At 43.7% G+C, this 27259-nt stretch overlaps 1 protein-coding gene across 1 annotated transcript; it reads left to right on the top strand.

Annotated features, from left to right (window-relative positions):
• On the top strand, positions 1-22870 carry LOC147443665 (uncharacterized). The gene is made up of 2 exons (XM_086528026.1): positions 1-661; positions 22548-22870. The coding sequence occupies exons 1-2, from the start codon at positions 1-3 to the stop codon at positions 22868-22870; spliced, it is 984 nt and encodes a 327-aa protein (XP_086384152.1).
• The last annotated feature ends 4389 nt before the right edge of the window (positions 22871-27259 follow it).

Here is a 27259-nt window from a genome sequence, read left to right as displayed (position 1 = left end):
ATGGTGTTTGGGCTAAACGCTATACTACCCATAGAGTTTTTAATCCCAACTCTACGCGTAGCAACAAACTTGGAATGGACAGGGCATGAACTCTCTTCAAGAATTAATGATCTTGAAAAGCTAGATGAACTCTGCTTACGAGCGGTCGCTTCGATCTATGCTAAAAAGAGAAGGCAAAAGGAGTTTTTTGATGAACATGTGCGTACCAAAGAGTTTAAAACAGGAGATTACGTACTTATTTATACATTGAAGCAAAATGCCAAGAAACTGAAAAAGCGAGGGATGGGACCATTTGTGATTCATGATCTATCACAAAGTGGGGCCGTCAAGCTTGCTACATTAGCTGGTGAAGAAATGCCAAACTGGATTAGTGGGTGTCGACTAAGGAGATATCACCTTCCACTCACACAGGAGATGCTCCAACAAATTCATCAAGGAAAGCAAAGAATGAAAGAAAAAGAGAGAGTACGGGAGGAAGCTCAAACCGAAGCACAAGAACGCATTGCAAAAAGATGGCTTCTGCGACAACAAGAACAAAGTAAACCACCATTGAGAATCAATGCCATTCGACTCATGAACTTGGAAGAAGACACAGTCGAGCCAATAATTCCAGTCACGGTGGGCAATGATCAAGTTGAATCACCAGCTTTGCTCAATTCGGGTGCTCAAGCAAATTTGATCTCTTACGGATTATACCAACAGCTCCAAGTCGCAGATCAACTTCATCCTACTCCCCAAGTGCTGGAAAGTACCACATCACATCCATTGAAAACATTAGGGTGGATTATATTGCATATACAGTTACATCAATATATTTACCCACACAAATTCTATGTGGTGACAGATGAAAGCACACAACAACCAATGCTGCTAGGGCAACCTTGGAAAAAAGCATAAAATGTCCAAATAGACTGGAAAGCACAGGCAGTCAAAATCCAGCACGAAAACGAACAGCAGGTGGTAGCTTTTGCTCAAAAGGAACATCCGAATCAAATGCAAGCCATGCAATCACTGCAAACAAATACCAAAGAACAAATACCCTCAACGATCAACACGAAACCTGAGACCAACTACCAGCTAACGGCCAACCATGCTCATCACAGACAGCTGAAATCACCGACTACACTGCAAAAATCTAGACTACCACAACAAGGTAAACCAGTATGGCTGCGGAAGGATAGAAACGCCATGAGGGGGAAAACACAATGTGACAACCGAATTCTAACAAAGCAGACGGTGCAACAAAAAACCAAGGTAACCAAGCAGATATGGATTCCAAAGAAAATGCTTAGCCAAAACCCTCAGGTCACTCACATTTGGATACCAAAGCAAAAGACAAAGCAAATACCTACGGTACAAGCAACGATGGAAAGTAGACATCTATAGGTCAACCGGGCAAACAAATTTAGTGGGTGCCGATGACAAACCAACAAGGGGCAAAGTTGGCTGCACCACACTACCAATGGAAAGCCAAGGCCATACGGCCCATAGCTATCACATCCTCTGAAATAGCTACGACACCAACAACAGTGTCGGCAACGCAGTTGCCTCTGACCAAAAAGACCATTAAACAAGGAGCAGTAGAGTTACAGCTGCTACTTGCCAAGAAAACAAGAAACCTCGACGGCGAATGCCAATAAGAATCTTGCTTATTCCCTTCTCTTACACAGCATTAATTTTTCCATGCATTGACCGAGTATGCATAAAATAGGGCCACATTAATCGGCCACGCATTAGCACGACTTTTTCAACCTATGCACGGCACATACTTCGAGGCAAAACCTTGTCGTCCAGGAGGACTCCGACTAGGAGGGGGGGAGGCATTCTCAATGCGGAACCAATAACAAAAATAGCAAATAAGGGCACAATTTTTGACTATTTTCAGGGTTGACGTTTGATTGCGAAATTTTCTGGAGTAACCCAAGTATATATGCCCTTATACAGTATGAAGCTACAAGAATATAGGGTCGTAATGAAAAACAAAAAATATGGGGATGACCAGTGACTAAAGAACAACCTACGGTACAATGGGGGTGCAATTATGAGACTGAAGCGGAAAGTGTGTTTTGGCCAGGTTTTGGCCGAAATGACAAATTTTTGGTAAACAGAGTAAATGGAGTCCAAATCAAGAATTTTTTGAGCCTAAACCGCAGCTTTCAGAAAGATAGGAGCACATGTCAAATTTCATGAAAAATGGTTTGGGGACCTCCATTATAAGAATTTTTCACCCCATTTTTAGCTCATTCTCACTATTGACCTTGTGGAGAGAGCTTCTGCCACCTAGAGCGGATCCACCTTCCAGCAGCTTCTACGACGCGCACGTCTACCCAACCAGCTCCAGACATGAGAGGTAGGCTCACCACCTTGAGCTTTTCGCGCATGTTTGTCATTCTGTCGCGAAAACTAGCGTAGAGGTCACACACAAAGCGAGCGGTAGAGACCTACAAGTAGAAATGGCAGCCTAACGGCTAACCCGAAAGCAACAAGACGTCATCAACAGCTTACCCTAGTCTAGGAGACCCTTCCTGGTTATCCAATGGCAGTGGGAAAACATCGGGAAAAACCCTAATTCCCAGAAACCCGCAAGAGGCCACCAAATGGGAAATCGGCGAAACGGCGATCAAATGCTACCAAAATTTACGGGTAGGAGCATATCGACACGCTCGACAAGTCCATATGACCCGCATGACCAAAAAGTGACCCGAAGCGGCACTAAACCTCAGAAACGACATCAGACAGACAAAGTGTCAAAATGTACTTGTGGCCAAACCGCAAGTCCGTTTGCCACCAAACTTCACGAGCGGCTTTCCTAGACCATCAACAACCAAGTCCTATGGTGGTGGACCATTAGAAAATTTCGGAGGTCATTTGGAGGACCTTGTAAGAAATTGTATTTCTCTCTCTAGAAACTTTTTTTAAAATACACTTTCACCTTGTGGGTATGTCCAAAAAGACAACCAGACACTTTAAAAAGTAGATTTATATTCCCAATCGTCCTTGAAAACGGTCACTTTTTTATTTAATGTGAGCGTCTTTTTCAGTGTGAGCGTCTTTTTCAGGAGGCAAGTGCGGCGCATTCAAGGCAGCTTATGTCATCACTGAAAGTTGAAAAGTCACAAACTGTCAAATAGTGATAGATTTTGAGGCTTTTGACACCACCAATGCGTCCGGAACGCCAAAATACCCTAAAAACGAATGTCTACTTGTCTCATTCCGACATCCGGAGAGGCAAAAAATGTCAAAAAATCCCAAAAAATGGGCTTTTTACTTGAGGCGCGCGAGGAGGCATTCTAAAATACTAGAATGCCCCTCTGCGCGCCGTTAGTACAAAACTCCTTTTAGTGAGTTTTGGACAATTATCTTTCAAGAAAGCCTACCCATGTTTCTCTATTACACTTTTGCACCATGCTCTCCATCTCTCTCTCTCTCTCTCTCTCTCTCTTTCTCCCTCTCCCTCTCCCTCTCCTTTCTATAGCTTAGCATATTTAGAGAGAGAGAGAGAGAGAGAGAGAGAGAGAGAGAGAGAGAGAGAGAGAGAGAGAGACTCCCATTACTAACGGCGCGCATGGAGCATGTTTTGACCTCAAAAAACACATCCTCGCGCCGTTAGTATAAGGTAACAGAAAGACTCTCTCTCTCTCTCTTTCCCCCGCCTTACTTCCTCTCTCTATAACACTCACACATACACACATAAACACATACGCTGGTGGATGCACAATACTAAAGGCGCGCATAGAGACATGCGCACCGATTGTGCCTCTCTACGCGCGCCTATAGTAGAGAGAGAGAGAGAGAGAGAGAGAGAGAGGGGCTCTTTGTGTTTGTGTGTGTGTGTGTGTGTGTGTGTGTGTGTGTATGTTATATTTGTGTGTCTGTGTGTTTGTGAGTGTGTGTGTCTCTGTGTGTGTCTGTCTGTGTGTGTGTATGTTATATTTGTGTCTCTATGTGTTTGTGTGTATGTTATCTTTGTCTGTGTGTGTGTGTGTGTGATCAAAATGCACTTTGTAGAATTGTAACAATGGGTGTGCGTGCTCACTCTTATAGACCCGAAATTATGATCTCTAAGGCTAAGATGATGAAGAAAAAACCTATGTGATAGATGGAGGCTTTTTTAGAGATTTTTTGACATTTTCCTCTCAAAAAGCTCTCTAAAAGAGGAAAAAAGGGTCTTTTTACTAACGGCGCGCGATGAGGCATTCCCAAATTTTGGAGTGCCTCCTCGCGCGCCGTTAGTAAAATGTTCTTTTAGGGGTTTTTGACATTCTTTGCCTCTTTGGATGTCCGAGCTAGGCAATTGGACATTCATTTCTAGGATATTTGGACGTTCCAGACGCATTGACAGTATCAAAAGTTTCAAAATCTTCCACCACTTGATAGTTTTGTAACTTTTTGAATTCTAGTGATGACGTAAGCCGTATCAAATGCACCGCATCTACCTTCTGAAAAAGGTGCTCGCATTAAATGAAAGAGAGTGATCGTCTTCAAGGATCACTAAATTATTAAATGAGGAGAGGGACACCTTTTATATTTTTGTTAATATCAATCTATTTTTCTACGTAACGTAGGCTCTTCTCTCATTGGAGGAGCTTATTTTCCTCTCTCTTCCAAAAGGACCTCCAAAAGACCTCCGAAATCTCCTAATGCACCACAAATCATCAAAGGTATATAAACGCCTCCATGGGTGCTTCTAGAGCGACAAATTGCCAAATGAAGCTCCGGTGAAGCCCAAGTCGACAAAAATCATACGGCAAGGATCCCCAAAGGATTTGGAAGCTATGAAGACCAACATCGAGGAATTTCATCGCCAAAAAGCACTCCAAAAGTCAGAAAACGGCTCAGAGGCTCTGAAGTCCACACAGGGAGTTTTTACTTACCCAATTGACTTTTTTGTTGAAATTAGGCTTAAAAGGGACTTAGGGGAGCAAAGGGCAAGCACTAGGAGCACTAACAAGAGAAAAATCACCAGGAGACATCCTACGCGTAGGATGTCTCAAGGGAAATTCTTGGCACAAAACCCAACAATTCTTGCCATGCACATGTTCTGAATGACATTCACAAGCCCTACACCAAATTTCATCACCTTTGGAAGATATTGGACCTCATATGCATGGAAAAACGCAAAGATAGGGCATAAAGGCACTAAAGGGCCATTAACCTACCAAATCTTTTCCAAATCTCATGAAATTTGCACAACACATTCACATACACATCAGCTAACTTTCTGTGTGGTCTGGGAGCAAAAATGAAGAAAAAGACATCCTACGCGTAGGATGTCTAATGGACCTTTTGGGCATGAAGGAGAAGTTTTGTCATTCCAGAAGTAATAACCTCATCAACAAGAGCCCATATGTCAAGCTTGAAGCCCTTCTAATCACTTTTGACCCCCAACACCTTCAAGATACATTTTTTGAGCCCAAAAACACCTCATAGAGCCCTACAAGCATCAAATATTATCCAAATACAAATCCAAGAACATGGCTATGTTCCACAGGTCAAGGACAACCCACTGATCAAGTTTCATGCAGTTCTAAAGAAAAAGACATCCTACGCGTAGGCTGTCTTAAGCATAGATTTAGACTTCTGTGCAAGAAATGACATCATAGGAGCTAATACCATGATGCATTGAGCCCATATACCAAGTTTCAACCCATTTGGACATCAATTGCTTCCCATGATGGACAATCTACCAAAATTGTGATGTAAAGCCTAAATCAGCCCAAAAATCCACTTTTTGACATCCAAATTCAAATCCAAGCTTATAACCATGTTCCATGAGCCTTACACTACCTACAAGTCAAGTATGAACTAGTTCTCAAGAAAAAGACATCCTACGCGTAGGATGTCTAGATGGATTTTTTTTTTTGGTCAAATTTGCACTGTGAGCACATGCACAGCTTCACAAGTTCCTTTTGAGCTATGATTTCAATTTTCAAGTCATTTGGATAAGTAAAACTCAGTTTAGCAGCTGATATAACAAAAAAAAAAAACGCTAAACTTTGGATTGCTGAGTACAACAGGGTCTATGGCAGCCTCGAAGTCACCGGCAAAGAAGAAGAGAATGACAATCAAAGACTATCTGGATGAGGTGGAACCATTTGTCATTCCACAGGGAACATTAAAGCCTACAAGCACCTGGATACAGGAAGATCTACTAGAGTCAAACGACCTAAAAATCTACCAAGGAGTATTCAAGGACAATGACAGAAATATCATAGAGCTGCCAATGCTGCCAAGGGAGCTCAATGAATTTGTCCGGAGCAAAATGGCCGGCTACTTGGAGAAAATTGACCTCCATAACTATTTTGAAGCAATCCCAGCAGGGGTGGACGTCAAAAGAGTATGGGATTTTGTGACCAGCATTAGAGAAGATGGAGTGGCCAAGGTGACGGATTTGCACGGCAGACCCAACACAGAGATCATTATTACGGAAAGGGTTGTCGCCCATGCACTAGATCTCTCCAATCAGGGAGACAGTGTGACAAAGAGAAGGGATGAAGTGAAGGTGTACAAAGAGAAAAAGGCTAATTACACTTTTGAAGACATCGCCAACCCAAAGGTGGCGATCATGAGCCAATTGTACAACCAATACTTCCACATGTGCACGAAGAGGCCGCAGAAGTATAGGATGCCGCCAGGTGCAATTGCCACAACCTTTACTTGGGCAATGACGAAGGGCACCCCAAAGATAATCAATTATGCAGCATACATACAAGACAGCCTGGTAAAGATGGGAAACAAAAAGCCAACCTACATAGTGCCAGGAGAGATGATAACCAAGGTAGTTTATGCAGCACTACATGCCAAGGGAAGGTGGCCTGACCCCCCATCTAAGAATGACTGGCTAAGGATAAAGGAAGACAAAGAAGACGAGCCACAACGAGCACCAAGGGTGGCTACAAGATTGAAGAGACGACTGGAGCCAGTGGAAGAGGAGCAACCTGAGCAGAAGAAAGGCAAAAAAGAATCTGCTCAAGTGTCAGCCAAAGAGACTCGATCACAAAAAGCGGCTAGACTCGAGAGGCTAATGGAGAGTTTCCGAGCAGAAAGAGCCCTCAAGGGCGATCTAAACGAATTATGGAAGCCATCCCTTGAGTCGATGTCCGGATCCTCAAGAAGAGTGCAGAGGGACCGCTTCGAAGACTATATCAAGAATTTCGAGATTCTTGATGCTGCGGCGGAAAACATTCCACACATCCCTTTCACCAAGGAAGAAGTGGAGCAAATACGGCAAATGTTGCTAGATGAACAAGAAAACAAGGAAAGAGAAAGAAAGACGAAAGCAGATAGGGATTTCAAGGGCAAACCTATAGCTTTACCAGGTAGCCCTAAACCTAGCCCACCGCCATCACCACCTCCTAGCAGCCCTCCTCCAGAAGATCAGAAGGCCGGAGAGAAGCAAGAAGAACACCAGGATGAAGAGCAAGAGAACAGAACAGAACCTGAACACAAAGAAGAAGCTACGTCTGCATCTGAACAAAAAAAGCTCGAGGAAGCATACTATGCATTTTTGGACCTGCTAGCTGCAGGCTATTCAAAGGAAGAAGCCGCCACAGTCGCATTCGACTTGGCAAGGACACGAAGTGAAGAACAGCTGCCAGGCATCCGGCTAGTTGAACTTAGGGAGATTGCTACAGACACGGTAAACCTGCACCCGCCCTCGAATGATTGGGATGTGGTGATGACAATGCTAGCTGGAATAAGGGCACAATCTGTGGCATCAGACGAAGAGTTGATAACTCTAAGAGCCACTGAAGTAAAGACCAAAATGGAAAGAGATCTACTGCAGGCAAAAAGCCAAGGACACAAAGAAAGAGAAGCTGACCTCCAGGCCAGCCTAGCCACTGCTCTACAAAACTGCCAAACAAAGGAAGAAGCAAATGAGGCAGCGACAAAGAAATTGCAAGCAGTTGAAGAAGAGTGCCTGCAACTCAGCAAGTCATTGCGAGATGCAGAAAAAGAAAGGGATAATCTGACACTCCAACTAGCAGAAGAAACAAAAGAAGTAGAGGCCTTGAGGAATGCTAAGGAGAAGGCGGAAATAGAACAAGAAGCAAGCCTGGATGAAGTCCTTGAGCTCAAGGACCAATTAAAAGTCAAAGATCAAACCATCCAGAGGCTGAGAGCATCACCTGCGCGAGTTAGAGCTACAAGCTCAACTCAAATTATTTTGGAGAGTCAAATGTATGAAGAGCAAATGCAAGAACTCCAAAAGCAGTTGACTCTCGAGAAGAAGCAGAGGGTGATCATGGCTGAAGGTTCTATTGCAATTGAAACCAGATTGGAGGACAGCCAAAAGGCCCTACAAGAAGAATTAACAAGCATCAAGATAAAGCGCGAGGAGGCAGAAAAAGTAAATGCTGAACTCAATGACCTCCTCGTGACTATGGGCGGCGAAGCAGAAGCGGAGAAGCAGACACTCCTCACGCAAATAGAGGAGTTGAAAAGCCGACAACAAGCAGAACCAGAGAGCTTAGGGCCAGCTTCCAATGAGGGGATTGACCTCGACAATGTGTCGGATCCTGTGGACACACCCATGCCAGAGGAAAGCATAGCAGGCTCCTCTCAAGAGCCCCAAGATCTAACACAAGAAGAAGAGGAAAAATTGCGAAAAGCAATAGAGGCAGAGCTCAGAGAGAGCACCAAAGAGGCCTTGAAATGGGAACAGAGGGTTTTCATATCAATGACAATTCAGAAAATCGACGCCAGCAATCTCAGGCGTCAATGGCTACAACCCTCTCTCCCATATCCATTGCTTAAATATGAAGCGGCAACAATAAACCAGCGGATCAGAGAAGAACCAACGGTCCCTCTATACAACGCAGACACCTCGAGGCCAGAAGGAGTAAGGCTGATAGTAGATTCTCAGCCCAAGTGGAGGAAAGTTTGGCTTACCAAGTACCCGCAGTACCTAATACACTTGGTAGAGGCACCTAAACACATCAGGGACAATCTCAGCTTCTGCCCTCTACCAAGGGTTAGGACGTGGAAAGCACACGAAATCTGACAGAGAAGCAACCCCACTTGGCTGAACTACCCAAAGATGCCAGGCGTGAAGGCAGGTGAGAGAATAAGTGTACAATACATGGTGAAAACCCTAACGGGCGCCATAAAGTTGTTCACTAGCTCACCTGACCTTACATGCATCATGATGAGAAAGATTTGCAGAACCATCCTAGAAGTGTTTGAAACCTTCAAGCCAGGACAGGTGACTGACAGCATATTCTTCTTCTAGGACACATATAGATGTGCGTATGATATGTCAGGTCAACCTTCCAAGGAGGTGATACATGCATTATATCAAAGAATCATGTTTCTCCCATCTTATCACCTCCAGGCGTTTGAAGAATCTTTCTACACGGGGTTCTTTACCATGCATACAGACATCTTTGGGCCAACAATGCTGAATCTACATGCACGGTACGAATCGCTGCTAAAGATGGGGGAGACCATAAGGTGAAGCAAAAAGATCAAGGCCACGTCGGGGACGACATGAACAAGGAGGGGGGGGGTGTTAGAAGCTGGACACACCCCACGGCATCTAACTACTCGGCGGATTATTATTTTTTGTAATTAGTCATTCATTGAGGAAAACCCGGTTTTTCACCTTGTAAATATTGGGACTTACAGAAGTTTCCAGATTGTATCCTAGTTTTGATAGTTAGGAGTAGATGGATGATTTTGGAACTTTAGGGTTTGAGAAGTTGTAAGGTATATATATCACTTTTTGACCTTAATGAAGGACCTTTTGTCATTTTAAACAAGTTTAAGTTTGTGAGTGAGCGTATTGTGTACGTGAGAGAGAGTGTGAGCTTTGTCTTGATGCTACGTGTGCTACGGTGGTCGGAATCGAGTGCGGAGAAGTGCAGCGTGTTGCCCCTGACTAGAGCTACGAGCCGATACCAACATTGCGCGCATACGATCCGGCTTCGGGAGCTTCTTCTACGAGCTTCATCGGCTGTTTGGGTGAGCATACGTTGTCCGATTTTGCATTGCAGCATATCCACACGTTCACATCGAGTAGAACCACACATTAGGCACTTCAGATTTCGGAAACAAAGACCTGCAGATTTCGGCCAGACATCCTACGTGTTTCTGCACCGGGTGTTTTGGGTCGTGACTTTGGTTCACAGACCTTAGGGAGAGTGGCCTATAGGTCTTCGTAGGGTCTCCTTCAAGTTCTGTGGTGTTTCCGAAGTGTTTGATAGGTGTTCGGCTCTAGCAAGCGTTGTAGGAAGCATCCTCTTTTGTTCTCTTGAAGATTGTGACTTAGACAATTGGTAGGGGCCTCTGTAGGAACTAGTTAGGAGTCAGTCGAGTGTAAGTTGACACCTTATGCTTGCTTCCACGCGCCTGCGGGTCGAGCTTCGTCCTTAGCTGACATTACTTGTTAGGTGAGTTCTCGATGTGCTGATGTCCGTCGCGGCGTATCCGTCCAACAGCCTCTTAACTCTCCCATGCCACCTAAGCAAATCCGTGGGTCAAAGAGGTCAAAAAAATGACTTTTTTCAAAAACTTTCAAAAAAACTCTATTCCCCCCTAAAAAGTACCCCCAACATATACACATAATAAAGAAAAGATTTTTAAGTTAAATTACTCAAAATTCAACATTTTTTTACTCCCTCCAAACTTTTAGGAAATTCCCCCCAAAATTGAAAACTTTTCCTCCTAATCTAAGCTCCTCTCCTACACCCATCCCCCTTGCACCTGCACCTGCTGCTGCACCTACACACCCATCTCTCCATCCTTCAAGCTCCATCTCTCCATCCTACAAGCTCTATCTCTCCATCCTTCAAGCTCCATCTCTCCATCCTACAATGCCTCTTGACGACGTGACCAATGTCCCAGCAAGCTCTTCACGTGGTAGGTCTCCAGGGCTTTTCCTATGCCTACCTCAAGAGTATGTTCCGACAAACAAAACATGCTTGGGTACATTACCTTCAGCCAACGAATGCCGCGCTCAAGGGGAGAAGAATGTGGATCTCTAGACAGACGGATGCTTGTATCCAAAGGATCCTTCTCTCAATGTTCATCCGTCTTTTACAAACATTCCATCACTGTTGCAATACGTTGGAAATGGAGAGAAAGGTTTGTTGGGCTACTGCAAGAGACTCAACAAACACGAGATTGCACGGTCTGAGATCTACTTGCGTCATTGGCAGTTGCTCAATGGGAGTTTCCACAATCTTCAAGATCAGATGCAAACAACTACTAGTGCGCTTGAGGAGGCAAAGAGCACCATCACAACCAAGGAAAATGTAATTAAAAAGCTTGAGGATACTCTTTCACACATGAAGAGTACTGCCATGGGAGGTAGGGTGAGGAAACGAGAGTTTTCCGAAATTCAGACTCTTGCACCACGTGGAGGTGCAAGAAAACGAAGGGTGACAGCTATGAGGTAACATGTTTTGTCTCTCATGTTGTTTAAGTCTAATACGGCTCATCATTGTTGTTTTGGGCAATAGGAACTTCGTCCAAGAAACGTGCGGCGGCGAGAATGCTGAAGCTAGGGCTACTTTACTTCGTTCTTGTTTCAACAAAGAGGATTTTATTGGGATGCTTGATGCTTCAGAGGCAAAACACTTGAAAGACGCAATCACTAAGAGAGGTCTTATTGATTTTTCTAATATTGTCACTAATCTAGATGTTAAGGATATTTGTGATGCTGTTGGGATTAGTACCAAGGGCTATCAAGCAATACATCAAGTGTTAAAAGATGCATTAAGAAGTCGAGGAGTCACAGAAAACCTATTCCCACTTCCTCATAGAGTGCAGATTGCCAAAAAGGTGTCAAATGAAGATGTTGTTCACCGATTAGGGGACTACTTGTATATTGAAGACACGATGCCTCTTCAGCCGCTCCGTAGCAAATCACAAGGAAGGAAGGGCCGCGGGAAGGGAAGCGGTGCTGTTTCTAACAGTGTGTTGTGGACCGAAGGGTTTGTTTACACCAAATTCAACAATATCTTTGTGGACTTGATACGATTGCAGCAGTCCATGGCTGTTTTCTACAATTTGAGTGATGCAGGTTAGTTTAGAGTTGCCTACATGCTCTATGATGTGTCATAACAAGCATTCTGAGGCTTTATGTTGTTGGCAGATCTTGAAGGCAAGCTTGTGTTCGTGTTGAAGTTGGATGAGTGTGTAATTGTTAAAGGGAGAAAGTTGGAGAGAATGAGCATCACGCTTATGAATGAAGCCCTAGCTTATGCCAAGCAATCTTGCAGTTCGAGTGAAGCGACAAAGCCCTCTTTTAGTGTGCAATCAGAGAAGGATATATGGTGTCTTGGTGCAATTGAAGTTCTGAAAGAGACACATGAAGTCCTTGCATGGATTTTCAGTAGAATCCCATGGGTCACAGAGGTCATTAAAGCTCAAATAAACGGTGAGAAGCTCATGGTTCCAGGACGTGGGGAGTTTGATGTTGAATGGCATTTAGGTGGTGATCTAAAGACCATAAAGTTCATGCTTGGATGCAAACAACGTGCAAATTCTTTACTTCCCTGTCCATTCTGTACGAAAGAGCACAAGACAAGTCGAGCAACTCAAGTGGAAGGTCAGGACGAAGATAATGATGACCATATAAATAGGGAGTGGCAAACTTCGGTTCTTTCATGTGATATGCTGCAGGTGCCCAATAGGGATAGCAAAGATCCTGGGTGGAATCCCATAATTCCCTTCTCCCTCAACAATGTTCACTTTTGTACATTGCATGCGTTTATGCGAATATTTGATAGGATCCTAAAGCATCACATTGATTATGCTTTCACAATGAAGCCCCTTCAACGGTCAAAAGACTCCTTGCAGGGGGTGGAGATGCTCCTTAATGAGATTGGATGTCACCAATCAAGGGTGAACATTGTAGCAGAGACTTGTAGGGAGAAGACATATGAGGTGGCACAGAAGGTTTCCATGAATGGAGCCAAGGCACGTCGATTTTTCAAGAAGATGTCAAAGTCTCCAATGCAGGTATCCAAGGCAAGTGTCGATCTAGCAAGTGAGAAGCGGTGGGAGTTGTGGAAAGATTTGTGTTCATGCACGACGGACAAAGATCCTAATGTGGAGGTTGCTAACCAACGCAAGCTAGTATGGTCATCCTTTCAAAAGGTTGTGCAATTGATGAATCTTTCAAGCACCACCGTTGAGCAGCGAGAGGAGTTCAAGAAGGTGCTTTATGAATTCACAAAGGCCGCTAAGGACGGATGATCTGAAAGCAAGATTACACACTACATGGTTTGTTTTAACGGACTTAATACATATGCAATGTTTGAAAATGCAACTTTTCTATTCGCTTATCTCCTTTTTGGTTGTTTTAGCACATTCTCTATGCGCATGGTGCATACTTCATGGACTGCTATGGTTCGCTTGATATATGGAGTACACAAGGCATGGAGAAGTCCCACTATCAAGCAAAAGGAGTCTACTTCAAGAATACTCGGCATGGTGGTGGTAGTTCACACTCCAACTACCTCCAAGAGATGTTTAACTGGTTTTTTAGGCACACCTTTGGGAGAACTCGTACTATTGAGAAAGCAAGAGAATCGATGTTAGCAAAGCAGTTACGCAACGCTTCCCGTCCTACAGCATCCGAGAAGTGGAAACGCTCGCGAGCGTCCCTGGGCCATGAAGCTTGGCGTGCAACTAAATATCGAAAAGGCAGCGTTTGGGCATCGCGTCAGCCGTCCGCATGATCCAGATCTAGTTGTTAAATTCAATTGCTTTATTTGAGTTTCACTCAATTGGCCGCATAGTGTGAAAGGGCCCAAATCTCAAAAAAACCTATTTAAAGGTTGAAGGGGCTCATTTTGTCATTTTCCCTACTAGGTGCTACCATGGCAAGAAAAAAACAAACGGCTAGGATTGCATATCCAGAGGGGCCGGATGGCCAACGACTCAAAGGTACAGCAACAGAAGGTGGAACTTCACAAGCTCAAGGTGAAGTCCACACAGAAGAAGCTGGAGCTTCAAATCAGCATGGCCAGTCCTTTACAGCAGCAAAAGAGAGACGGAAGCATCGCCTTGTTGTGTATTCATCGGACTCCAATGATTCTGATGGCAACAGGGAGGATGAGAGCGACCAGGGCAAAGAAACAAACAGCCAAAAGCAACCATCAGAAGGCTCCGAAGAGACGCAAACGGATGAAGATTCCCCATGGGTTGGCGTCCAAATACAAACTTATCAGGCTCACATGTCTATTGGGGGTAAGACACTTCTTAATGGGAGTGGACCTACACCATCACATCCAGTCAATAGTGAAGAGCACGAATCAGATGGAGAGTGGGTGGAATCAGATTATGAGGTGTTGGAAGTGCCTATGCAGAAAAAAAAGAGAAAGAGCATTGTCTACAAGAAGAGGAAGCAAGCTGCCCCGACTCGTGCCAAAAATGCACCTCCACGTCGACCTCAGAAGGTACGAAGCGTAGCTGTGCTTTTGCGGAGATTCGACACTATCAAAAGAGCAGCGAGCTCTTGATTCGGAGGGCCCCTTTTGCAAGGCTATGCAGAGAGGTTTTGCAATTGTACAACACTCAGTTTCGGATGGGCGCCGTGGCCATAGAGGCAGTCCAAGAGGCAGCAGAGCAATATTTAATTGGCATATTCAAGGATTCTAACCTCTGTGCTATCCATGCAAAGCGTGTAACCATTATGTCCAAGGATATGCAGCTTGCTCGCCGTTTGCGCCATGAGGAGTAGCTTGTAATTAGGCATCAACCTTTTTGTATTTACGGAACTCCAAGATTGGGAAGAATTTGAATACAAGCGTCTTTTGATTGTATATCCCACTCTGTGCATTGTATTGGGAAGAATTTGAATATAAGCGTCTTTTATTGTATACCCCACTGTGCATTGTATTGTTTTAATTCTGTACCATGCAATGTAGAACTGGTTCAAGTTTTGTCTACCTTCTATTGTATGTATGTAGCCATTAGCTTGTTATTGTGAAAAATTGCCTACGTTTAGCACCTTGGCTAAGTGGGGCATGCACTTCCTGATGTATCCATGCTATGTGACTCACTATTGCATGGCAAAAACATCTACAAAGTGTTGAAAATGGCTTGGAATGCCCCCAAATTGGCTGCCACAAGGGCGTGCATTTGGGGCTTCAAGAGGCCTATGGATGGACATAATGTGCGCCCTTGTGGCAGCCTTTCCTAGTGCTTTCCAGACACTTTCCAGTGGTTTCCAGACAATTTTGACAAGCAATAAGTATGTTTTGTTTGCTTCAATGCTTCAATTAGCATAGATGTTGCTGGAAATCATCCCCCCTTAGTCCATGTCAGTCCTATACTCCAAAAAGGGCTTAGATATTTCCACAAAGTTTACTCTTGTGGTTTGTTAATACAACTTTAGGTATCTGGGGCAAGATGGGCTTAAGGTTACCTGGTCACTCTGTTTTGTAACTCGGTATGCTCCTATACTCCAGAAAGGGCTTAGATATTGCCACAGTTTACTCTTGTGGTTTGTTGATACAACTTTAGGTATCTGGGGCAAGATGGGCTTAAGGTTACCTGGGTATCCGTGTCTTTCTCTTTTGCAACTGGGTATTAATGTCTTGTCACTCTGTTTTGTACCTGGGTATGCTCTTAGATGTGTCCAATTTCATCTGCCACAAGGGCGTGCATTTGCACAGTTCATCAGCTGATGGAAAGCCCCAATGCGCGCCGCTGTGGCAGCATATTTTAGGGACTTCCAAGACCTTTACTAGGCACATACATAACTTTGGAAGCCTAGATATAACAAAGTATGCATTTTTTAAATTTTAATGCCTGCCAGACCCTTTAGTAGTCATAGGAGAAATTATGGTGCTTCTCATACACAATGGAAGCCCAACATATAAGAAATTCAAAACCTTGCAAGAAAGAGAGTCATAGACAACAAAAAGTAGTTTCATTAAAGAAATCAATGCTTTACATGATATCCGGCTTTTGCTTTAGGATCTTTCTAATTACAATTTTCTAGCGCTTGGCCTTTTGGGGTGGCTCCCTGTTAAGTAAAGTGGTTGTGATTTCTTGGGTGTCATTAACCCCTACAGCTTGGTTCATGCCGACATGGGCAATAAGGCGCCCGCGAAAGTTTACACCAAAAGTGGATATTGCAAAATCTTTCTTTACAAGCACTACAAGGTTGGCCGTTTGGGCAAGTGTTGTTAAACACAACGCCTTGGAGAGTGAACGGAGAGCAAAAATGTTGTAGCGACCATTGGGAGAGTAGTCAGCATGGACAAACACCACCACACCAGTGGGAAGTGTGCCGAGGTAGTGAGCAAGTGCCGCTTGAGGTCCGAACGGCGTCCTCCTCCCCCCTGACCGTTGCGCCCAGGCGTCAACCTCCAGAACATCCTGCAGAACATAGGTTTTCTGAGATATGGCACAGAATTATCATATAACATTAACAAAATCATTTGTAACAATCAAATGTAAGTGAGCATCTATACCTCTTGTCTACGATCCTCCTCATCGGCATCCGGGTGCAAGTAAAGATCCATGCTTGACTTCCCCTTTGGATCAAGCAAAACAGGTGTTGCAGCAGGTGGTGGTGAATCCACTCTTGCGTGTTTAGCCAAACACATGGCTTGCACAGCCACAAACTCCTCCTCAGAGACCTTGGCCTGCTCGGCCGCTGCCACCTCGGCTTGTGAGATCGCCACTGTGTCCGCAAAAGTATTCCCCATGGGCAGTAGGAGATCATCGTCATGGGAGGTGGTGGTATCAAGATCAAACTTGCCATGGGCATCGAGGATGGCGAAACACTCATCCATGCGAAGCTCAAAGGATTTCTCCAGATTGTGCATAAACACAAACTCCTCCCCACCCACCACAATGGAGGAGAAGCGGGTAATCTCTACCTCAGAGATGGCATCCCGAGTGGTGGTTCCTTCTGGCGGTCTGGAGGTGAACCGACTGATGGAGAGGCCTCCAACAGGCCTTGAATCCCTATAGGGTAGGTCAAGGCAAGCGTCCTCTCCTCTACGGATGAGTCAATGGCCGCGGGCTTGGGGTCCTTCACATCAGCCAATACCCCGCCGATCTGCAAGTGAGGTAGCACTACGTCAGGACCTGCTGGGCACTCGTGAAGGAGGAAGATCATTATGGCATGAACAGAGAAAAAAGTGTTTCCGATCCTTCCCTTATGCATTGCTCACACATCATCAGCTTCAAGCCGCACATATTGTCTGGTGGGTTGTGCTATGGTGACAAAGCCTGCACTGGCCGCTGATGAAATGGCATGTCCCCTTGGTAGATGTGGTGGAGAAGGCCTTCAGGGACCCATTTCCCTGGCCGGTTTGGTAAATCAACAATGAATCTCCCCATGCACGTGGAAATGTATGAAGTAATGTGCTCAAGAGATTGAGAGAGGAGGGTCAAGGTGGTTTCCAAATCGGGTTGGGTTGTGAAAAATGCTTGAAGCTCAGGGCAATTTGCATGCCCAACCTCAGTAAGGAATGCATCTAAAGCACTAGTAGCAGCCATTTCTTCTCTTTGCGTGATTGGGTATGCTAGGTCTCTCTGCAATGCTGGGATGAAAATGGTGAAATGAGGAGGTGGTCCTCGTTATATAGACATATTCCATCTCGAAAAAAATAAAAAATATGCATTTAAAAAATAAATTTACACCACCTTAAAACTCAAGTACAAAATCAAGTACAACACCTTAAAACTTTTCAAAATCTTTTATAAAATATCCAATATATAAACGATTAAAGTTACAAGCCAATTCACTTAGACAAGATGATTTCGTCTGTAGCCCAATCTTTGTAAACAAGCATAGTGGCCTCCATCCGCCTTCCAATCTATATAACCAAAAATGTCCAATCAAAATACAAAAACCCACAAAAAATAAGAAAAGGTAGTTAAGCAAGCACAAAGCAGACCTTGCGTTGTTCTAGTTTAAAACTTGCATTACCGACATCCTCGAATCCCATTATGACAAAGTGTTCCCGAAGATTGGCAAGAGTCCAATGCGGATTCACTGCAACCACCTCCACCTCGTTATTGGGCATGCGGACACGAATTTCAAAGGATTGAATTTCTTCGGCTGTCAGCTGCAAGGGTATCCATTTGCCACGTTTGTGCATCCACCTCTCATAGCTAAACCGTGCATACAAGGTGCACCTTGCTTTCAAATACCGAAGGCAAAGCTGTGTGGGGGACACATTGCACTTATAACGGTCACCATCATGCAAACCGTCAACATAGCCACAATTGACACCTAGAATGGTGTCCATTGCATCTATGTCAACTTCTTTGCAAAAAAACATTGTTGGTGTTTCTACAATCGGCAGAGAGCGGAATGCATGCACAAACAAATGAATGGGACAATGCCAACTGAGACCCACCGATCTGGTTGCCTTACCAAAATTTAGCGACCCTTGGAAATCTTGCCTCACCTTGCACTTGAAAGAAAGCAAAGCCCAATGGTCTGGAGTTGGCCATTCTGCACTTTGCAATGAGGGTGTCTCCACGGCTTCTAACCTACCATAGCTTTGGCTTGACATCGGCACCACGTACTTGTGGGAGTACATGAATATTCGCTGCTCGGTAAGTTTTTTCGATGAAACATTAGGAAACATAAGCTCCCCAATGTGAGCATGCACAACCATGAACGTGCCTGAGAGGCACTCAAGCGGCTGCTCCTCAACTAAGCTGGATGGAAAAACTCTTTACAAATGCCCTTAGTTAAACATAATGATCACATAAACGTAAACATGACATATGCATAGGATAGCTAAACCATGAAAACTTACAATGAGGTGCAAATTGAGTTGAAGCTCTCTTGAGTTGAAGTTCTCTTGAGATGGAGCTCAGCTGCACTGTAGACGTGTTGCACGATGGCCACCATTCCGGACTTTGTTTCTTTGAATGCCAATAGCCGGACCTTCCAATGACGTTCCAATACGCCTCGATACCGTACACGATGAGGTCCAGCACGTGACGGTTGCATGTAGATCCATGCACCCTTCTTGAATACTTGTGGGATCCATAACCCCTCTGAGTCTTTTGTGTTGTGCAACACAATCTCCTCTATCTCTGGTTTGGGCCGTCTATGCGTGGACATGCTTGGGAAGTTGGGCTTAGGAAGGGATTTGAAAGAGTTGAGTACTGAGGGGAGGGTCAGGTGAGCTGCCTATGGTGGCTATGGTGGCTTTGACAGTGGAGATAGAGAAAGAGGGGAGGAGTGAGAGGTAGAGAGGATAGTGGAGCTGTGGGCTATGGAGTGTGGGACTGTAGAGGGTTGATGGAGGTGTGAGATAAGGGAGAGCTATGGAGAGAGAGGAAGAGAGTGGTGGAAAGCTTTTGGCTATGGCTGCCTTGACTGTAGAGAGAGAATGGGAGGAGGGAGAAGAGGGAGAGTGTGGGAGAGAAAAGTAATGAGGGAGAGAGAGAAAAGTGGATTTTGGGGGGAAAATTTGACTTTTTAAAGTTAGTTTATGTTTTGGGGCAGTTTTGGAGGCAAATGGGTCAACTTTGAAACTTTTTAAAAAAAATCAATTTTTAGGGTTTTTAAGCATGCGCATTTTTTTTTTGGGGGTCCCTCCCTCTTTTATAACACCTCTCTCCTCCTATTTACCCCCCCCCCCCCCCCCCTAGCCTACCTCCCACCTCTCTCTAAGAACCAAGCATTGAAGAGGGAGACAATTAGGCTGCACCCCTACCATTCCTCCACCTCTAGGTGATATCCCAAGAGCCTTCTCATTGGTTCTCCCTTAAGCCTTCACTAATCAAAAAGGCCCAAGGAGAGTCCATATTTTTCCTAATGCAAGACAAGATACGTCAGCCTCCATCCAAATCAATCATCAAAAAGTGGGTCAAAACATTGGGCAAGGCTTCGGGACTGCAAAGCATCATTTGGGCCTAACGACCACGAGCTAGGTGTCTGTTTGCCACCAAAATTCCCAGGCATCATTGACATATCATTAACAACCAACATGTAAGGTCACATGTCAAGAAAAATTGTCACCGACAGTCTCCTCAGCAAAAGACGCTATTTAATCGACAAATCACCAAAAGGGGCATCTGTGAGTTCAAAGGATTCATCATGGCCACAGGAGTGTGCCTAGCAACATCCACGTGTGGGGGAGTTAAAGATCAAGAAGAATCTTTGTGGAAACACGACCACAATGAAGAAATCGCTTCCGGAGACTGAAACACCAAACATGGAGTTTCAAAACTGAACAACTGACTTCCTAAAGTGAAAATCAGCTAGCAGGGCAGCTTAAGGCACAATCACAAAACACCTCAAGGCATCAAAGCGAGTTTTTGTCGCTGAAGACTTCATACGCATATGATGTCTCCCATACAAATTTGGCACAAGAAACACTCACATGACTTCACCAAACCATTCTCCATACCCTCCAGATGTAGCACATGTAATTTCATTAGATTTGGAGCCATTAAAGGTACCCAAGAACGAAAAAATGCAAAGTCTCATCCTATTTCAATATTTGGCTTTAGACTTATCAAAATGGCTCCAAATCATGTGAAATTTTGTACACAGCATAAACCTAGCCCAAATATCATATGACTATGCTCAAAAATGCATTCTCTAAAAATAGACAGTATACACATATAAAGTCTAATTCTACCATAGAGGAGTGCTGCCAACATTTTGTTCATCCAAACTTGTAAAGCAAATCACACCAAGCCTCTATACCAAATTTGGACAAAATTGGGAATGTATTGGTCACTACTCACCTCATTTTCAAAAACAAAGTGTCATAACCTGATTTTATATCCTTAAGCTCAAGAGAACTTACTCAATTTCATGTGTGTACCTATCAAAGCCTTATAAACATCATGGACTGTGTCTGCAACAAGTATGGGCCAAGAATCCTCAAATAGACTTTATACGCGTATAATGTCTACCAGTCTTGAAATGGCAGGCTATCTTGGTTTTGAAGCCTCCAGCTCTTTGAACACATCATCATGAGCCCCCTAACACACATCAATCACAAATGGAGATGTTTTGACCTTCATTCACTCAGAAGAGCGGAATCATGTGTGTGGACATCTTTTGAAGCCTTTTAACACAATTCACAAGTTCAAATTCATATCAAAGATCATGGAAGGCTTTACACAAGCCATACAGCACCTACGTGTGGAATTTCTAACTGTTTTGCATCAAGAGACTTTATATGCGTATATTGTCTAAACTATGATATAGAGGCCAAACCAAGAAATTCACATCCCGGGCTTGTGCACCATGTTGTATACAATACATACCTTCAAATTGGACAAGTTTGGGCTAGGTGATGACCACTTGAAGCACAAAATCAAAAAGTCCCTCCTAAGGAGTATTCTAGACCCCATCTAATTAACCACATCCAAATAAGAGTTAGAGTTGATAAAGGGATTCCCAGTCACCAAAGGAAGCTACAGAAGAAGTCTAAGCTAGAAAACTCAATGAAGACTTCATACGCATGTGATGTCTCCCAATGACCAAATGGTAGTCTAGGGCAAAACTCTCACTTCCAAGTCTTTTATCCCAACAATATTAACCCAAAGCTCAAGTCCCATCAGATTCTGTGGCCTTTTACCCATCTTAACCCAGAGGCCCACAAGGCAACACATTGGATATCCCAATGAATCCACGGGAGATGTTAGAAATGGAAAACCAAGAAGAAACCCTCCACCATCTAGAAAGAGCAGACCTCCATAACTTCTACACAACAGCACAAGCAAGTGTGGATGTTCAGAGAGTATATGAGCTAGTCAACTCAATTAAAAAGATGGCAAGGCAGTGATTAGAGCCTTGGATGGCCAAAAGACAGAAACACCTCAAACCATAGCAGATGCACTTGGGCTCCACAATAGGGGACGCTCAGTTTGGGAAAGAAGAGACGAGGTAAAGGTCTACACACAGAAGACGTTTAATCAAACATTCAAAGACCTGGTTGACCCAACAGCTGCAAAGATATGCAAGCACTACAACCAATACTTCCACATTTGCAACAAGAGTCCACAGAAATACACCACTCCTCCCCATGCAGTGCCAACAACCTGGTGGACCCAAGAGCTACAAACCACTCCTCCCCATGCAGTGGCAACAACTATAACATGGGCATTGAAAAGCAGCATACCCAAAGAAGTGAACTATGTCCAATATCTGTATGAGAAATTGGTTGGCATGGGCATAGAAATTCCCAAGTACATTGGAGGAGGGGAAACCTTGACAAAGATTGTGTATGAGGCAATCGGCGCTAGATGACATTGGCCAGAGCCACCAACACAGAAGGAGTAGTTCAAGCTAAAGCCTGATATCAAAGATGAGCCAGTGAAAGAAACGGGTCCACCAATCACCACCACAAGGATAAGAAGGAAGTTGGAAATCATGCCCAAAGAAGAGCCTCTGGAGCCACCAAGGAAGAAAGGAAAAGCAGCATTGGCCAAGGTATCCACACTTAAGGAAACGCACAGCCAAAAAGCCACTTGGATTGAGAGATTGATAGAACAGTTTAGAGCAGAAAGAGCCACTTGGATTGAGAGATTGATAGAACAATTTAGAGCAGAAAGAGCACTAAAGGGAGATTTTGAAGAGTAATGGGTGCCAGACCACCCGGCCAAAGTTGGAGGAAGCTCCTCTAAACCACTAGAGGACCAGTTTGACCATTACATCCAGGCTTATGAAGAGACAGAAAGAGTGATTGATCAACAAAACTTAGATCCTTTCATAATGGAGGAAGTGCAAGACATCAAGAAGAAGTCGAAGGAAACATCAGAAACACCAGTGAAGAAGGATCAAGAGAAAGAGTGGAAAAAATTTGAAACACCACCAAGTTCTCCCACCCCTCCTCCAAGTCCAAAACCATCTACACCCGAACCCCAATCATCACCAAAAGCAATAGAAGAGGCCACATCTACACCTGGGGTTTAGGAAAAAGATGAAAGGAGCACCTATGAAGACCTCATTCAAGCCTGATATACAATGGCAGAGGCTTTGCCATTTGTTTACAAAACTCCCAATCCACCATGGGCTGCAAAGGAAGAAAAGGAGAGATGAGCTCCCCAAGGACCAGGACAGAGATGATGAATCTGAAGAGAGAAAGGTAGATCAAGAGTCTCAAAGAATAACTCCAAAAAGATACTCCCCATAGCTTGGAGTGCCAGGGTTGGTTCAAGTCCCTCAAGTGCCTCAATGGAGACCTTTGGCTTACCTATGGCGAGCACCACCTTGCAGGAGTAATGATCAGTACAAGTTATCAGGTTCCATTGGCTGGCCCTATAAATAGGCCAATAGCTAGAAACCTGGTAGCAACAAATGAAGATGACGTAGAGCCACCTATCAAATACTCGACAGAATCAGGACGCTGTCTCTTACGATTGCTAAAGAGAATAGCATGATGCATACTAGGGATGATAACATGCAAATGGAGCATGATAACCTCTCAAACCTGGTACAATATACCCACTTGAAGGCCAAAGAAGTAGAGAAGGAGCTCAAAACTCTAAGTGCAGCACTGAGGGAGGCTAAGAGCAAACGAGACACTCTCACACTAGAGATGGTTGAAGCCTTGAGAGTAATCAAGACTCTCCAAGAGCAAAAAGATAAGGTCAAAGATGAATTAGAAGCAACAAAAGACAAAGTCCTGGAGTTGAAAGAAAAATTAAAGCTCCAGGACTTGACAACAATCAAAATACTGCGGGCAACACCAAGGGCGGTGCGGGCAAGTGCAGGAGCAGATGCTCAAGTTATACAAGCCTTGGAAGCACAAATCACCACCCTAAGAAGGAATTGTGGCTAGAGCAAAAACAACAAATGCATATGGCAGAAGGGTCTCTAGCCGCCAAAGAAAGAATGAGAGCCAAACACCAAGATCTCCAGAAAGAACATGAAGAACTCCAAATGAATCTGGCAACATTGCAAGAGGCAATAATTGACATGGCAGGGAAGCTACTCAATGAGATACATTTGCACAACGACAGATCACAGACTTACAAAAGGAGATAGCAGACTCAAGGACACAGGAATTAGAACTAGGGCCTAATGAAACGGAGACAAATGCTAGAGATGAGCCCATGGGAATTCTTGAGGGTGCCAAAGATATACAGCACCAGGAATAACAAGAGGAGATAGTGGTAGAACAAGCACAACCACTAACCGTAGAGGAGGAGACACGCCTCCACTGGCTTTTGATAGAAAAGACCGCAACAGAAGACCACAAGGCAATCTTGGAATGGGAATCAAGAATGATCCATTCTGTAGGAATCCAGGAATGGATGCAACCCACACTCCCATATCCTCTCCTAAAGTATGAGGTGATAGTAATAAGGAAGAGAGTCGAAGCAGAAGCCATGGAGCCAATCTATGAAGGAGATGTCAAGAATACAGAGGCTGCAGGTAAGTGGTGTACTCTCAACCAAGATGGAGAAAAGCCTGGCTCCTAAAGTACCTAGGATTTTTGAAATACTTGGTGGAGGCCCCAAAGATCATCCGAGATGACCTCTTATTTTGCTCAGTCCCTTGTGTCCGCACTTGGGATAATCATTTCAGAATCATAAAGGCACATACAAACTGGCTTAACTACCCATCTATGCCTCCACCCAAGGAAGGAGAGAATATGTGTCTCTTATATGGTGAAAACCCTGAAGGGCGCCATTAAGATTTTCACAGGCTCTCCAGACTTGATGTGCGTCATGATTAGAAAAATCTGCAAAACTCTTTTGGCTTGCATTGAAGTGTTCATGCCTTCCAAAGCCATGGATTCTACACTCCTATCAACAGGTGACACTGTCACTACAATGACATATGATTTGTTAAAACAGTCATTGCCAGAGGTTTTACATTTACTATATCAGAGAATCATGTTTATGCCCGGCTATCGCATGCAAGCTTTTGAAGAAGCTTTCTACACGCGGTTCTTTACATATGATAGCAAAATATTCGGCCCAACACTCACTTTGGGGAATATAAGGTACGAATTGTACCTAATGATGCTAAAACCACCAGGCTTCCACTGACAGTAGAACAGCTTTCACTAAAGCAAAAGAGCCAGACCATTCATGTCAGGGACGACATGGACGTGGAAGGGGGGAGTGTTGACGGAGGAACACAAAAGAAGTTTCCCCAATATGTTGTACCATTATTTTTTGAAGCGAAATGATACTTTTTGTAATATTTGAGCAGCCCTTAGACTTTGTGGGAAGGAATGTATATAAGTCAATTTTTGTAACCCTAAACCCAACTTTTGAATTAATCAAATCCGGCTATCACTATGCGTGGTGTCTCAGAGAGAGAGAGAGAGAGAGAGAGAGAGAGAGAGAGAGAGAGAGAGAGCCCAACTTTTGAATTAATCAAATCCGGCTATCACTGTGCGTGGTGTCTGAGAGAGAGAGTGTGTGATTTCTTCTCTTCTCTACACGCACTATGGAAGGTCCATTGCTAAAGCAACACCACCATCGTGTTAGCAATGGCGAGGGATTCCATTCAACACCAAGAGTGTGCAATTCCAACTACAATGCAAAGTGAGCTCCTACGAGCTTTTGGGTAAGTTTTCTTACAAACTAGGTGTTTGTTTGGTGAGTTCTTTGCATCTATGTATTCGTGGACAATAGCACTACGCATTAGGATCATATGCCATGAAAAATGGTAACCTATATTTTGTTGCCTGTCTTTATACGTGATTGTCGCAAGAGGTAGTTTGAGGTCGGTTATCAAGTCACAATCCATAGGGTATTGATCGCATGATAAGGAGAGTATATCTTGTGAGTTTCGTGATATTTCGAATGCATTTGGCCTAGATACGGATAGCATTAGCATCATAGATTGGATTGATTTCACTAGTACATAAGAACGCTTGAATTTGATTCCCTCAATTAGAGATTGTCTTAAAAGGTCGAGAAGGAGTTTGACACCCATCTTCTTGTTTCCATGCGCCTACGGGTTAAGCTTTGCCCTTGGCCAACATAGACTTGTTGGTTATGTTCTCACTATGCTAGCGTCCGCTCGCGGCGTATCCGCCAACAACCTGACTCAATTTGGAGTTCTCTATCAAAAGTTAGAGCAGTTTTGGTAAACTACACTTGAAACAACACTCAAAACAATTTTAGGACCAAGGATTTTTGCTTGTATCTTGACCAAATGTGGCAACAATTTGTTGAAACTTGGTCAGTAGGCTTACTTTACAGTGCTTAACACTTCTAGAAGCTCAATGTGAGTTTTCACCTCCAAATTAGGTCTAGAGACATCATACACGTATGATGTCTACTGTAACCAAATCAAGTGATTTCCACTCTAGAGGATCTTTATCACTTGGGCAACCCTCTCAGCACCTTTCAAAATTCAATTTGGACATTTTTTGGGCAAGTTATGATCAATACAAGCATGAATCTGTCAAGATCTATCCTTTGACCTTTACAAGCTCAAATGAGCTCCAATTGCAATGAAATTTTGGCTCGGGACTTCTTTTATGCTCTAGGACACTAGGGTATACTCAAATGTCTCGTTTGACCTAAATCTGGCCTATGAGACATCATACGTGTATGATGTCTTTTGGCTCAAAATGACATGAAATTTTGCAAACATGCTTAAAACATCATTTCCAAACCTTATGTGGTCAAATGTGAAATTTTCCTTTCAAATCTTGGCATGGGACATCATACACGTATAAAGCCTATGTGCTCAGGTTTTGACAAAATTTGGTTTGTGAGCTTGTCTTGTGGTGCTTAACACCTTGGTATGCTCAAATCTCAATTTTGGTCCCTAAAAATGCCTTTTAGACATCATACGCATATGATGTCTAACTGGTCAAAATGAAGTGAATTTCACTTCAGAGGTTCCTCTCTATACTGGAAACTCACAACAACTTTTAAATTTGAATTTTGACACTTTTTTAGCAAGTTATGGCCAATACAAGCATTCACTTGCCTAGATGCATCTTATGGTCTTTGCAAGCTCAAAATTGCTTCAAATTTGATGATTTGTCATATATGCTTCCTAAATGCTATAGAACACAAGGGTGCACTCAGATGTGACCCCAGATCTGGCCTCTAGGATATTATACGCGTATGATGTCCAAGTGTTCAGAATTCCGTTTTGTTTCTACCAAAGGTGCCCCTTAATGTGTAGAAGAAGAATATGTGCTCACATCAAATTTTGAAACTGAAAAATGCACAAAATTATCAGTTTTTGACAAGCAAATCCCTTGAAAGAGTAAAATCCTCTCAATTTTCAATCTATAAGCCCAAATGATATGAAATTTGGTGTATGTGCTCAACACAATATGCAAAAGATACGTATAATGTCAAAAGTTCAAAATTGCTGCCA

Source organism: Adiantum capillus-veneris, chromosome 13 (genome assembly GCF_014529385.1).
Source record: "Adiantum capillus-veneris isolate H3 chromosome 13, ASM1452938v2, whole genome shotgun sequence".
Classification (NCBI taxonomy): Eukaryota; Viridiplantae; Streptophyta; class Polypodiopsida; order Polypodiales; family Pteridaceae; genus Adiantum; species Adiantum capillus-veneris.
Note: the sequence above shows the minus strand (reverse complement) of the source record. Positions and strands in the feature narration are given on the sequence as shown.

What these genes read in the sequence shown, in the direction of transcription:
- LOC147443665 (XM_086528026.1), top strand. Translation starts at nt 1, where the DNA reads ATGGTGTTTGGGCTAAACGCTATACTACCCATAGAGTTTTTAATCCCA. An exon ending in ACCAGCTTTGCTCAATTCGG is followed by an intron (nt 662 to 22,547) that starts GTGCTCAAGCAA and finishes AATGGGTGCCAG; the next exon opens with ACCACCCGGCCAAAGTTGGA.